General features: G+C 44.7%; 1 protein-coding gene across 1 annotated transcript in view; it reads left to right on the plus strand.

Moving 5' to 3' along the window:
- Window positions 1–324: 324 nt before the first annotated feature.
- The window catches only part of adgrv1 (adhesion G protein-coupled receptor V1), a gene marked incomplete at its 5' end in the record, with an annotated part of 266,650 nt that continues 253,829 nt past the window's right edge, over window positions 325–13,145 (plus strand). Inside the window, 3 exons of the mRNA XM_080433472.1 lie at window positions 325–510; window positions 3,155–3,304; window positions 12,321–12,416. Of these exons, the coding sequence (XP_080289598.1) occupies window positions 325–510; window positions 3,155–3,304; window positions 12,321–12,416 (432 nt within the window). The remainder of the gene's footprint in view (window positions 511–3,154; window positions 3,305–12,320; window positions 12,417–13,145) is intronic.

Here is a 13,145-nt window from a genome sequence, read left to right on the forward strand (position 1 = left end):
ATTTTTGCTGGGGACCCCCTCGAACCTCCCCAAGGACCCCTTGGGGTCCCCGGACCCCACTTTGAGAACCAATGCACTACACTTTCAGATATATGGGGGTCCTTGAATTTTTTAATGTTTGAGAACCAACGGTCTAGTCAAATGTATAACATTCATTCATTCACCCACCAGCACAAGGGTTTCAGTGGTTGCACTCTGTGTACTCTTTGCCATCCCTCCATCCACTGATTATAACATGTGTCTCCTCTCCTCTCCTCTCCTCTCCTCTCCTCTCCTCTCCTCTCCTCTCCTCTCCTCTCCTCTCCTCTCCTCTCTCCAACAGGAATGCCCCCTGTCCTCCTGCTTGCTGGGCTGATTCTGGCCGTGTCCGTCTCTGGCGCCCGGTCCGAGTCCGCTGTGCTGAGGTTCCTGGGGCAGACCCACTTTGTGGTGAACGAGAGCAGCAGGACCGTGGTGCGGCTGCTGGTGGAGAGAGTGGGAGACCCGGTCAACGTGACAGCCCTGGTTCTGGTGAGAAAGAAGGAAGAAGACAACAAGTCTTACATAAAGCACACAATGAGCATTGTCCTCTCGGCCGTACTGAATCTCACCTCATGGAAGGGCTTTTGCTCTTCTGGTCAGAGAATGTGGTTGTTGTTTTTTCTATTCTCTCAGGGTTTAAGGAGTCACTCACTGTGACACTCAAAGAACAGTAAACCGCTTTCAACCTGGCTGGATGACATTATAGGTGAAGAATTTACAAAAAGTCTGTGAGCTAGTAGACCGTAGTCGTCGTATTACAAATTATTTAACAATTAAACCCAACACAGTATATACTCTGTTAACCAGGGTTCCCAGTTCAGCCTCGAATAAAGGATAAGGATAATTCCTTTAACAGGTCCGTTCATGAAAGTCCTTGAGGTCTTGTTTCCAATGAGGGCCTGTGAGCAATTAGGGGTTAAGGGTCTTGCTCAGGGACAAATTTCATTTCATCGACACATTTGCTGGCCTGGCCTGGCCTGGAATCGTACCTGGGGCAACCAGGGCCTCTGGCTCCCTAGGCGGGCTCACTAACCACTCAGCTATGGCCGCCCCGAATAGGGAACATCAAACAAAAACGAGCATTCTGTCTGTGTATAATACAGTTTGCGGGTGCACGGCTCATGAAGATTCACAGCAAGAAAGCAATAGCCAGCCCTCCGAAGTCCTTCTGGTACTTTTAATTCATTACATTTGTGTATGGTGTATTTGTCTGTGCACATATGAATTAAAAATACCAGAAGGACTTCGAAGTGCTGGCTATTGCTTTCTTGTTGTAAATAACATTCTTAGCATTTGTGGTCAAGCAAAAACGTATCTAAATAACAACATGTGTGAACAAGTAACCAACTTATATCTGCATACAATAGTATAATCTATCAAAATCAGTGAGAAGAAGAGAGACATGTGGGACAAGACGGGGTTGTATTCAAAGAACCCGGGGTTCTCGCGCTCACTAGGAGCATATGGTGTGTGTGTGTGTGTGTGTGTGTGTGTGTGTGTGTGTGTGTGTGTGTGTGTGTGTGTGTGTGTGTGTGTGTGTGTGTGTGTGTGCACTTAACTGAGCTGAGCCACCAGGCAGGCACCCCACACATCCACCATTTAAAAGAGGGGAGAGGAACGTCTCTGGTGCCAGTCAGACTGCTCCTCTCCGCTGGTTAGGAGGAGAAGGGGGGGGGAGGAGGAGGAGATGTGTGATGACCTTTTAACTGTGACAGCCAGCTAGTGGTGTAACATCAAAGGCCCCCACAGTGGCGTCTGCAGAAGCTGTCTCCCACATCACAACATGGGTTCTGGTTCAACTCCCTCCACAGGGGAGGAGGAGGAAGACAGTGGTGGAAGAAATACTCAGACTTTAAAAAAAAACTTAACTATAAGTAGGAATACAAACATATACTGTATATAGCTTGCTGCTTATTAGAAATGGAAATTCTACAATATTTTTTTTGCGATATTTTAGAATCTATTTTCGTGAACCAGGGGTCATCGCCATGCTGGCTTGTAGTGGACATTTTTGTCAAAATTCTATTTTTGCCATGGACATACAAAATGAGTAGACAAACACATAAAGAGCTTCAGTATCCCTAAATGACCATTACAGGTCTGTAACTCTGAGAGTTATGGGGGTTCTTGAAAATAAAACGTTTGAGAACCGCTGTCCTACCTAGTGGACTCCTAATGTGCCTTAGTGTCATAGTAAATCAGTGTCATTCTGAAGAACACCTGGAGACTGACATTCAGTAATTGGGTTCTATGATCAAAATAAGAACATTATAATGGTGTGTAAAAACAAAATCTAGAATTTGCCACGGACCAGGCCAAGTCTTGACACAGAGATATTTGTCCGTGTACGGACAAATTGATGACCCCTGTCGTGAACGGAAATTACGAACTGATGACGGCTTCCGTTCTCGGCTTTCGGGATGTGTAGTTTCAGACTCGGAGATTGTGGAATAGTTGTCTGGCTAAGCGAGACTATACTTCCCCCCACAATTGAGAGAGTCTGGGAGCCGGTGTCAGCTGCTTCACACCGCGGGGGTCCGGCTGACTGGCTGGCTGGCTGGCTAGCTGGTGTGGTGTGGTCAGGGGATTTCCTATCCCTCTTGATGGATCTGCACAGTGTTCTTTCCTGCTACAACAGCCGTGACACAGGAGGGCCATCCAAACCCATGTGGGGTTTGGATGGCCCTCCCCCCATGGATGGCCCTCAGACACACTCTGACGGAGACCAACTGACTGAGATGGAAACTAACAATGACCACGTTGACAGCGTGTGACCAGAGTGGAGGACAAAGTACTCAACCCCAGTACTTCAGTGAAAGTTTGGAGACTTAAACGTGAAGACCTAACGAAATGGAAAATATGTTTTTGTGTATTCTTATATCAAGAGTATTCTTATATCAAGTCGAATTTTAATTACTTCCTGTCGAACGCAAACATACTGCGTGATGACATATAGGCAAGCCTTTATGAATAAATATGAATTATTTCATTCACCTGTGATTCTCCTGTGTACACACAGGGAGAAGATATAGACACAGATGAGACCGAAATAGGACATACAGAGATAATTCTTAATGTTTATGAGCTAAATGATGAATCCTATAACCACATAGTGTTTGTTGTGTGTTGGCAGCTGGAGGGCGATGACACAGGGGACTTTGAGGCCACCACGGCCGCAGCCTTCCTGCTGTCGTCCGAGGCCAGCAAGACCATCTTCATCGCCGTGAGAGATGACGAAGTGCCTGAGGCTGACGAGACCTTCACCTTCAGCCTTAAACTACAGGTACACACTGTGTGTGTGTGTGTGTGTGTGTCTGTTTGTGTGTGCGTGTGTGTGTGTGTGTGTGTGTGTGTGTGTGTGTGTGTGTGTGTGTGTGTGTGTGTGTGTGTGTGTGCGTGTGCGTGTGCGTGCATGGGTGTGTCTGTGCGTCCCTTTGCACATGTTTGACTTCCCATTGTGGTCTTCCCTGTGGTGTGTGCATGTGTTGCTGAATACCGCCCGACACACACACACACACACAGACACACACACACACACACACACACACACACACACACACAGACACACACACACACACACACACACACACACACACACACACACACACACACACACACACGTTGTCACATTATCAACTCAACACTCAGGACTATCTCAGGATATGTCCCTCAAGCTAAGATATCGTTGCTGTCGGGCAGAAACCTCTTATCTCCATATTCTAACTTATCGTGTTTTTTTCTAAATTAACGCCCCTAATTGATCATACTACAGTCACACAAACGCATCAGAAGTAGCAGATCTACAAGCTCGAAACGCGGCGCGAAGCGACGCGTTTCAAGATTGTAGATCTGCTACTTTTGCTATTTTTGAATTTGAATCCTAAAAGGCTACAGTTTTGAGCATACGCTTCCACCAGACAGAGACAATAAGAGAGATGAGACCTTTATTTATTTTTTTACCTTTATTGATCTGGGGAAATCCAGGCAGATTATAGGGCACAAAAAAAATAAGGACCACTCTCATCCCTGCTGTCTGGAACTCCAGAGAGCCACAAAGTCAGCCGGCACAACGTCATACTGTTCTAATTGTTAAACCTTAACCCCCCAGAGCCTTGCCGCTAGGGAGACAGGGGTCCCTCCTTGCCTTTTCAAACCCCAACAGTAAGCCCCGGGAGGGAGGGGGCTTTATAAGGCTGTACGGTTCCTTTGATGTGTGATCTATGGTGGGTGCTCTCCGGGGGCTGGGTGCTGGGTGGGACGACCACGGGGCCACTGTGTTCCTCTCATGTCTTCTCTGAGGTTTATCGAAGAAGGTTCATCACCCTAGCTATAAAAGACACCTTTTGTCGAAGCTCAAACTGTCTTTGACAGCCGCAGCCTTTTGCCGCCCAGTTACACACTACATTAAAGCCATTCTCTGATTCTCTCTGGAGTCTTCTGGACCCACACTGACCTCAAGGGAGTTGAAGGGACGTGTTTGCTGTGTGGATGACGTTAAAACCTGCATCCCATGTGTTCCAAAACATTTTGAGTTCCACCACACACCGCTATAGATGAATGCTTATAGGATGTATACTGTTGTTTTCACAACTTTGTGTTCTATAATAATTTTTACAGGGTGGCTTGAAAATCCAGCCTGTCTATACAGTAAAACAGACCTGTACTTAGTCATCACTTCTCGACACTTTTTACTCATTGGCTGGCCTTGGTAAGAGGCCAGCCAATGAGGACTCGCGCCATCCTCTCAACTATGGGAATCTGGACACAGCAGTGTCAGATTTCACTTACTGGCACGCGCGACAGAGAGAGACAGAGACACGGCAGAGCACAGCGGTGTCAGATTTCACTCACACACACACACACACACACACACACACACACACACACACACACACACACACACACACACACACACACTGTGACACACCTGACTTAGGCGAAATGATTTACAGATTTTTTTTCCAGACTTAGGCCATTTCTTTGGCCTACAGTAAGTCACAAAAACATGTGACGTAGGCGTATTGCCTATTTTGGCCCAAGTCACACTAGGGAGATAGGCCATTATACTAAAAGGGGAGGGAACAGCATGATCCTTCTCAATTAGGAGATGGGCGATTTTTTCGCTCAAAACATGACGTAGGCCATTAGTGAGAAGGTGACGATTATGTAGTCAGTAGGCTCTGTGCATAACTGCAGTCCCGGGTTTCCAGAAGGTGGCATAGCAAATGTTCCAATAAAATTTCCCCATAGCTTAATTTGAATGGCTCGGCAGCAGATTTGAACAACTCTAGACCTTGAAATAGGTGATACGTACATGGACTAATCACATCCCGGCCGGACTACTGCAACAAAGGGTTGCTAATTCCTCCCATTCCCGCTAGCAACTCGTCCAAAACGCATGCTGCCAGACTCCTGACTGGCACTCGCAAGCGGGACCGTATCATCACCCCCATATTGGCCTCCTTCCACTGGCTTCCAGTCAGATTCAGAGCTGACTTTAAGATTCTTTTATTTGTTTTTAAAGCACTTAATGGTCTTGCGCCAACATATATATCTCTGATCTAATCTCCCCCCACCCGCGACAACCCCTGGCCAATGAGATCCTCCACTCAGAGGCTTCTCAAGGTCCCAAGTAAAAGTATCAATACTGCATTGTAGAAATACTCTGTTACAAGTAAAAGTCCTGTATTCAAAATGTACTTGAGTGAAAGTACAACAGTATTGGCATCAAAATATACTTAAAGTACCAAAAGTAAAAGTACTCATTATGCAGACTGTCCCATTTCACACGTTTTCAAATGTCTAAAAATGTATACAGATCTTTTGAAAATAGCAGATCTACAAGCTCACGTCCCCATTTTCAAATAGCCAAAGTTTGAATAGGGCTGAGGTGGGTAATGTATATTTTGTAATAATAATCTAAATCTAAAAAGTAACTAGTAACAAAAGTTTTCATATAATTGTAGTGAAGTAAAAAGTACAATATTTTCCTCTGAGACGTAGTGCAGTAGAAGTAAAAGCATTGAAAATTGGAAACACTCCAGTTAAGTAAAATTTCTTCAAAAGTGTACTCAAGTACAGTAGTTGAGTGTACTTAGTTAATTTACACCACTGTCTGCCTCAAACTAAAGGGTGACCAAGCCTTCTCTGTGGCTGGTCCAAAACTATGGAACACACTCCCACTTCCAGTCCGATCTGCCCCCTCCCTTGACACTATACACAATAAATCTAGACTTAAAACACACCTCTTCTCCCTATAGCATTTGAACAAATTTAGACTGCTTTTCATCACACCGATACGCCACGTTTTTACCTACTGTATTTGTTTATTGGTGTTTTCTAATGTTTCTTTAATTTTCTCCACCAGGAGGCCGACTAATGTAAAACACATTTTTGGATATTACTCCTTCAGATTTAATCCAAATGTCACGCAAATGGGTACACATGATCTCTATAGTCATGTGATTTCATATTCCATTCCGCCTGATTGGCGAATTCCAAACATTGCTGGCCCACAATAACCTACCTGACCTGCCGGAGACCTGTGCTCCGAGGAGCACTTTGTCTAGTTTTCTGTGTTAATTGCTGTTTACTGTCTATTACACTTCATTATGCTGCTTTATCATGGTGTACAGCACTTTGGTCAAACCTGGTTGTTTTTAAATGTGCTTTATAAATAAACTTGACTTAAATAATTCCTTTTAACAGGTCGTTCATGAAAGTCCTTGCGGTCTTGTTTCCAATGAGAACCTGTGAGCAATTGGGGTTAAGAGTCTTGCTCAGGGACAAATTTCATATCATCGGCGCATATGCTGGGATAGCCTGGAATCGAACCTGGGGCAACCAGGGCCTCTGGTTCCCTAGGCGGGCTCACTAACCACTCAGCTATGGCCGCCCCTAACTTCACTTGACTTTCCCAATGAAACCACACCAAACTCATTCCTGAATGGCCAAACTGTAACGTGAAGGCAGTGTCATGACTCATGGGTATTTATTCATGGCATGTGGGTATTTTTTTACGACGTTTGTCCTCAGGGACCTAGCTGTCTAGGAGAGTGTCTGTATGAGAGTATGTGAGTATGTCAGTCAGGCAGCTAATCTCATCTCACAAACCACTGGACTGATAGGCGCCGGATTTCTTGTGCGAAACTGTAGTGGTTGGAACAGGCTGAAACCGTGCCCAAATAAAAACGTAAACATAAACGGTCAACAGAAAATATTGAGCATAGCCTAGCTTCACTCCCTGACTAAACTGTCTGCCCCGACACACCTGACATAAACCAAAGATAAAGAGGAGACACACAACAGGAGCTAATCAATTAGGAAATGAGACTTCAAAACAAAGCGTGTATTGGAGTGACGGAGGATGTCAGTTAGTTGTCATACTAATTGAGAGGCAGGGGATGGATACAAATGGCTGAGCTGTATATAGCAATATTGTGATGATTATCACATACTGTATTTGGTGTCAATAAGTATCTTATGATTTGCCTTTTTTTGTTCTTATGTCTTTATTGTATTGTTATGTTAGGTTATGTTGTGCCCTATGTCTTGTCATGTACGTGGAGTATCGTCTATCTTTTTGTCTAGTACAAATATTGAACAGAAACAGAAAACAAAGTGTGGGAAAACCAAACAAAATAAAAAAACAACGCTAAATCTATTTTTGCTCCTACAGTACGTAGGATTCCCTTTGAAAGGTAGTTTATATACATGGATTTTTATATAGGTTAACTTTGACAGAGAGGGGGAGCCATGATTTACAATGTATGTTAAAGGAATACCCATTTAGCACCATGGCCCCAGGATGCCTTACACCTAGAGGATATCACCATGGTTATCATTTAGCCTAAGAGCTGTCATGTTGTGATTGATGGGATGTGGGGATGGGGGGGAGGGTGCTCACATTGCTTAGGCTTTAGGTTCTTCTGAGATAAAGACCACTTTAACTGTCTATCCACTCAAGCAAATCAGAGAGAGAGAAAGATTTTGAACATTTTTTATAATTTTATGAAGAATGTGGGTTCTTCTTAATTTATATAAAACCAAATGAATCCACATTATAAATTTTTTTGGGGTAGATTTATGAAGTGAGAACGGATGTTTTGTTGTCAGCACAGTCGGCAGTGTGACAGCTGACAGTGACAGAGGAGAGAGAGAGAGATAGAGAGAGGCCAGATGACACTCGTTTGGCCTCTAACTGTTTACCCCACAGAGGAGGACAAAGCCGGGGCCAAACGTTAGCCTATCGGCTTACTGGAAGACTGCCTGGAGCGGTGACAGAGGGGTCACCGGTCAAACCACGCAAAGTGACAACGTTTTCACTGTGAAATCGCAATTTAACCTCTGAGAGAGAGAGGGTGCAAATACTTGCTGTCGGGGCAGAAACCTATTATCTCCATATTTTAACTTTTTGTGTAAATTAATGCCCCACTTGATCAGCGTTACACAAAAGCATCAATAGTAGCAGATTTACAAGCTTGAAACGCGGCGCGAAGCTACTTTTGAATTTGAATCCTGAAAACAGCTGTGGACAGTTTGGACAGTGAGACGAAATGGATCCAACTGGCTCCACTTGCACCCTCTCATTGTAACAAACGATACACTAACACTGTGGATTTTACGATTTGTAACGTGTTCAGTGTCATTTCCTGATGGCCCTTTTATGATTCACTGAATATCGATCCACACTAATACAACTAGAATTTCAACCTAGTAATGTAGTGCACCTTTAAAGGGATAGTTCACCCAAAAAAATTACTTATTGTCTATCAATTACACACCCAATGAAGCCTTGAATTCATGGAGATTCATTAGTTTTTGTCGCATTCCAATAATTTGATGACCGGCAGAGTCTCCGGTAAGAGACACAATGGAAACTCTTAGCTGGTCATCAAATTATTGGCTTAGGAATGCGACAAAAACTAAAAAATCTCTATGAATTCAAGGCTCCATGGGGTGAGTAATCGATAGAAAAATGACATTTTTGGGTTGAACTATCCCTTTAAGTTCCTATGTATCGGTATCACAATTAAAACTCACCTTTCAAGGTTTTAAAGAAAGAGACCCTGGCCCACAGGTTGAAAACCACTGACATACAGTAGTCTACAGTACATACGCTATGGGACGCTCCAGTTGAATTCTCTATGGTTCAGAGCAGGTGCAGCCAGCCCTCCGACCCCCCCCCCCCCCCCACACCACCACGGTGCTCATTTATTGCTCCCAGCTTGGCAGCATTGTGCAGCCAGGAGCGTAAGGAAGAGGTGAGGGGGGTCGGAGGGGGGGAGGGGGGCAGGGTGGAAGACAAAAGAGGCCACATCATATCCACCAGGACTGAGGCACAAATAATGCCTGAAGGCCTGACTTGTGTGTGTGGGAGTAACAATGTCTATAGTGCTGCCTGGCTTTCACACATGTATGTATGTATGCACTGTAACCTGGAAGTTACATCCAGACCTGATATGTAGCCTAGATTTTGTGTATTAAGGGCCTACTCGCGCGGCCGCACGCGATTGTGTGTGTGTGTGTGTGTGTACAGCCTACAGTGTGTGTGTGTGTGCGTGTGTGTGTGTGTGTGTGTGTGTGTGTGTGTGTGTGTGTGTGTGTGTGTGTGTGTGTGTGTGTGTGTGTGTGTGTATGTGTGCGTGCCAGCTGGCTGGCTTGTGGCAGTGTGTAGATTCTGTGTCGGACACTATACAAGAGCTCAACACCTGAAAGAAATCTCTGTTAAAACTGGAGCCTTCACCCCTTGTGAAAGAAAGGGGTGAAGGCGTGCTCTCTCTCTCTCTCTCTCTCTCTCTCTCTCTCTCTCTCTCTCTCTCTCAAATTCAAAGGAGCCTTATTGGCATGAGAAAACATACGTTTACATTGCCAAAGCAAGTGTCAAAACATGATAAAAGCAATTTAAAAACAAGAATGAAAATTGGGAAAAGTATGTACAGTTGGAGGGGGTACAGTATTGTGTTAAATACAGAGCTATGTTTAGTTGTGTCTCTCTCTCGTGCACAGACACAAAAACACACACACACGCACACACACACACACACACACACACACACACACACACACACACACACACACACACACACACACACAGTGGTTTTTGCCTCAGGCTTAACCTCTGGTTGTGTATTTGGACGAGAGAGCAAAACATCTGGGAGCACAAATGCTGGTGTTGTTGCTTGTTGGTCGTGCGGGCGGCGGTGCCAGGGCCTGTCACCGCGGATCATTCATTCACTACGTCTCTCTAAACACACACACACACACACACACACACACACACTGCTCGTGTGTCGCTTATGAAAGTCGGCGAAACCGAAGTTTTTTTGGAGCACTGCAAAAATGAATGACATCGGAAGACGTCCGCGTATATCACAGCGGTCGTCGCTTTTGCTTACGAAAACATCTGTAACTAAGCCTTCTTACCAACGGAAAGCTTGGCGAATCAAACACACACACACACACACCGAATAAACCGGCGCTCAGTCTTTCCCTCTTCACTCACACAGTGCTGTGGAAACACGGCGACCTTCTCTGCAAAGGTCACGGGGTATAATGCTGCAGCGTTTAGTTGGAAAAACAGCCCGCTGTCGAAGCTCCTTAGAGAGCGCTGTTCGAAAGCATTCGCGGCCCTCCCATCTGGGCCACTTAACCTAATTGGTTAGATCATGGGTGGGCCGCGCGACTTTTCAGAGCATGTCTGTTTTAATGACCAATCGATTGTGATCCAGCTTGGATCAGTGTAACTAATGTTATTACTTTTAAGTACTTTTAAAGAAAAAAATACCGTTATTAGTCTCCGCCAGGCTGGTACACATTATCTCTATAGTCATGTGATCAAGACGTATTTTCCATATTCCATCCTGATTGGCTAAGATTGGCTTCCAAAGTATTTTTTTTTTTTTCCTTGGATCATGACACAACTTATAGGCCCTGTTTGTGCCAGATGTCATTTTCTGCCATAGTGCGTTTTCTTCAAAACACACTTTTTGCTATTGTACTACTCCTACAGATTTTGTCCAAAACTCACACAAGTCGGTACACAGTATCTCTGGGGTCATGTGATCAAGATGTATGAGGTCAGATTCTTCAGATCCCATTCCAATTTGGCTATGACTGCCTTGGGGCCCTGGGTATAGGCAACCTGGCCTGGTGGAGACCTGTGCTCTGAGGAGCACACTTTTCTAGTTTCCATTTTTTTAAATTATATTACTGTATTATCAATAAAACCTTAGTGTTTTGCCAAATATTTATTCCCACAGTTTGGGAGAAGCTGCCTGGAAATCTTCTGTGAAATCTGTGATTTCGGTATTAGAACAGGAGGAGGCTTAGATAATCCCTAGTACCTACCTCTACTCATTTCATTAAAGCTTGCACACCCAGCACATATCGTTGTTGTTGGGCAGAAACCTCTTATCTCCATATTTGACCTTTTTTGTTTTTTCATCATACTGCACTTACTACAGGGTCACACGAAAGCATCAAAAGTAGCAGATCTACAAGCTCGAAACGTGGCATGAAGCACGAGCTTGTAGATCTTCTGGCAGCTTGTAGATCTGCTATTGATTAATTTGAATCCTGAAAAGTATACAGTTTTGGAGATTTCCCCTGGAAGAACCTCTCTCCTTCTGCATGGGGTTTGACAGGAGGCCTGATGAGAGTTGACCTGAACAAAGCCAACAGGGCTGAGGGAGGGGACCACTTCCTGTCATTGTGTCCTATCCCCGCAGCCTCTCTCAGTGGAGGTGCGAGGATGAGATGCAGAGTTCTGTGACATGGAAATTGATAAGTGTGTGCGTTAGTGTAAATTAAGGCAGTGCTTCTCAAACTTTTTCAAGTCAAGGACCCCCAATTTGGCCACGGACCCCCATCTGAGAACGTTTTGTGCCAGGGACCCCCAGAAGAGAAGATTTATTTAAGAACATCTTCCAAACGTTTTCAATATTTTTCAAACATTAAAAAAAATTGCAGATGTACAAGATTCGTGCCGTGCTGCAAGCTCTGGTCTTTTTCAATAGCCAACCTAGACAATATGGATGAAGAGGTTAAAGTGATTGTGATGCTGTATTAATACATTTTGCTGGGGACCCCCTGAAACCCCCTCGAGGACCCCTGGGGGTCCCCGGACCCCACTTTGTAGAACCACTGTGCTAAGGGGTATATGAGTGAGTGAGTGAGTTTGAGTGTTTTATGATGTGTGTTTGAGTGTGTGCGCCTGTTTATGTGTGTGTACAGTATGTATGTACAGCCTGTATTTGGTGTAGCTGTGCCTTAACCGATGCACTCCTCCTACCTTCCAGAGCTCGTCCAATGGGGTGACACTGGGGACGCCAAACAAAGCCACCATCACCATCCTGTCCAATGACAACGCCTTCGGGATCATTGGCTTCAACTCCGTAAGTAATTTCCCATCATCCACTTCCACAGGATGGATGTCGGAGTTTAAACGGAAAACTTGTCCTTTTTGTTCTGCTTTCCAAGAATGCAGAGAAAACCCTAATTACGTGCACTTACTTTACTTACTGCCGTCTGCTGTCTGTTCATCCGCCCTCGGGCTGCCATCTCACAAAGCCAAAATGTGATCATTTCAGACAAGCATTGACCTGAAGCTATCCTATACTAACTACCCTTGAGTTTTGCATGGATCCATTCTGGGACCAGAGACTATAGTCCTGTACACAGAAAAGATCAGCTGTTCATTTAGCCCGGAGAGACCAAAATAGACACCTAATTGGGTGGTACTGTACTGTATAGCTCTGAAACATAAAGAACCTGGCTTTGTTTTTGTTTAGTTTTCTGTAACTGCAGCTCATCTCAAAACAAGAACCTTGCACAATAGGCTCTTTGCTTAGCAGCCATATTGGAAAGAAATTGGGCCTCTCCCTTACTTCCTTCATACTGTAGGTGTTACCAATGATACTAATGAATTAGTAATAACTCTTGAGTGTGTTCACATTGAACCAAATGGATCCGTACAGGTTCATTTGGTTCCATGTGTACATTCTCATAGTCACACACCCGTAAGGGGCCATTTGGAATCCCTGATTCCCCAGCCGCAAGGAACAATGAGGGTCCCTGGGTGCCAATTTGAGACCCACTGGAGTAGCAGAGTCTTTCCATAGAGC

This window comes from Gymnoscopelus braueri, assembly GCF_963280865.1.
Source record: "Gymnoscopelus braueri genome assembly, chromosome: 7".
In the NCBI taxonomy this organism is placed as follows: domain Eukaryota; kingdom Metazoa; phylum Chordata; class Actinopteri; order Myctophiformes; family Myctophidae; genus Gymnoscopelus; species Gymnoscopelus braueri.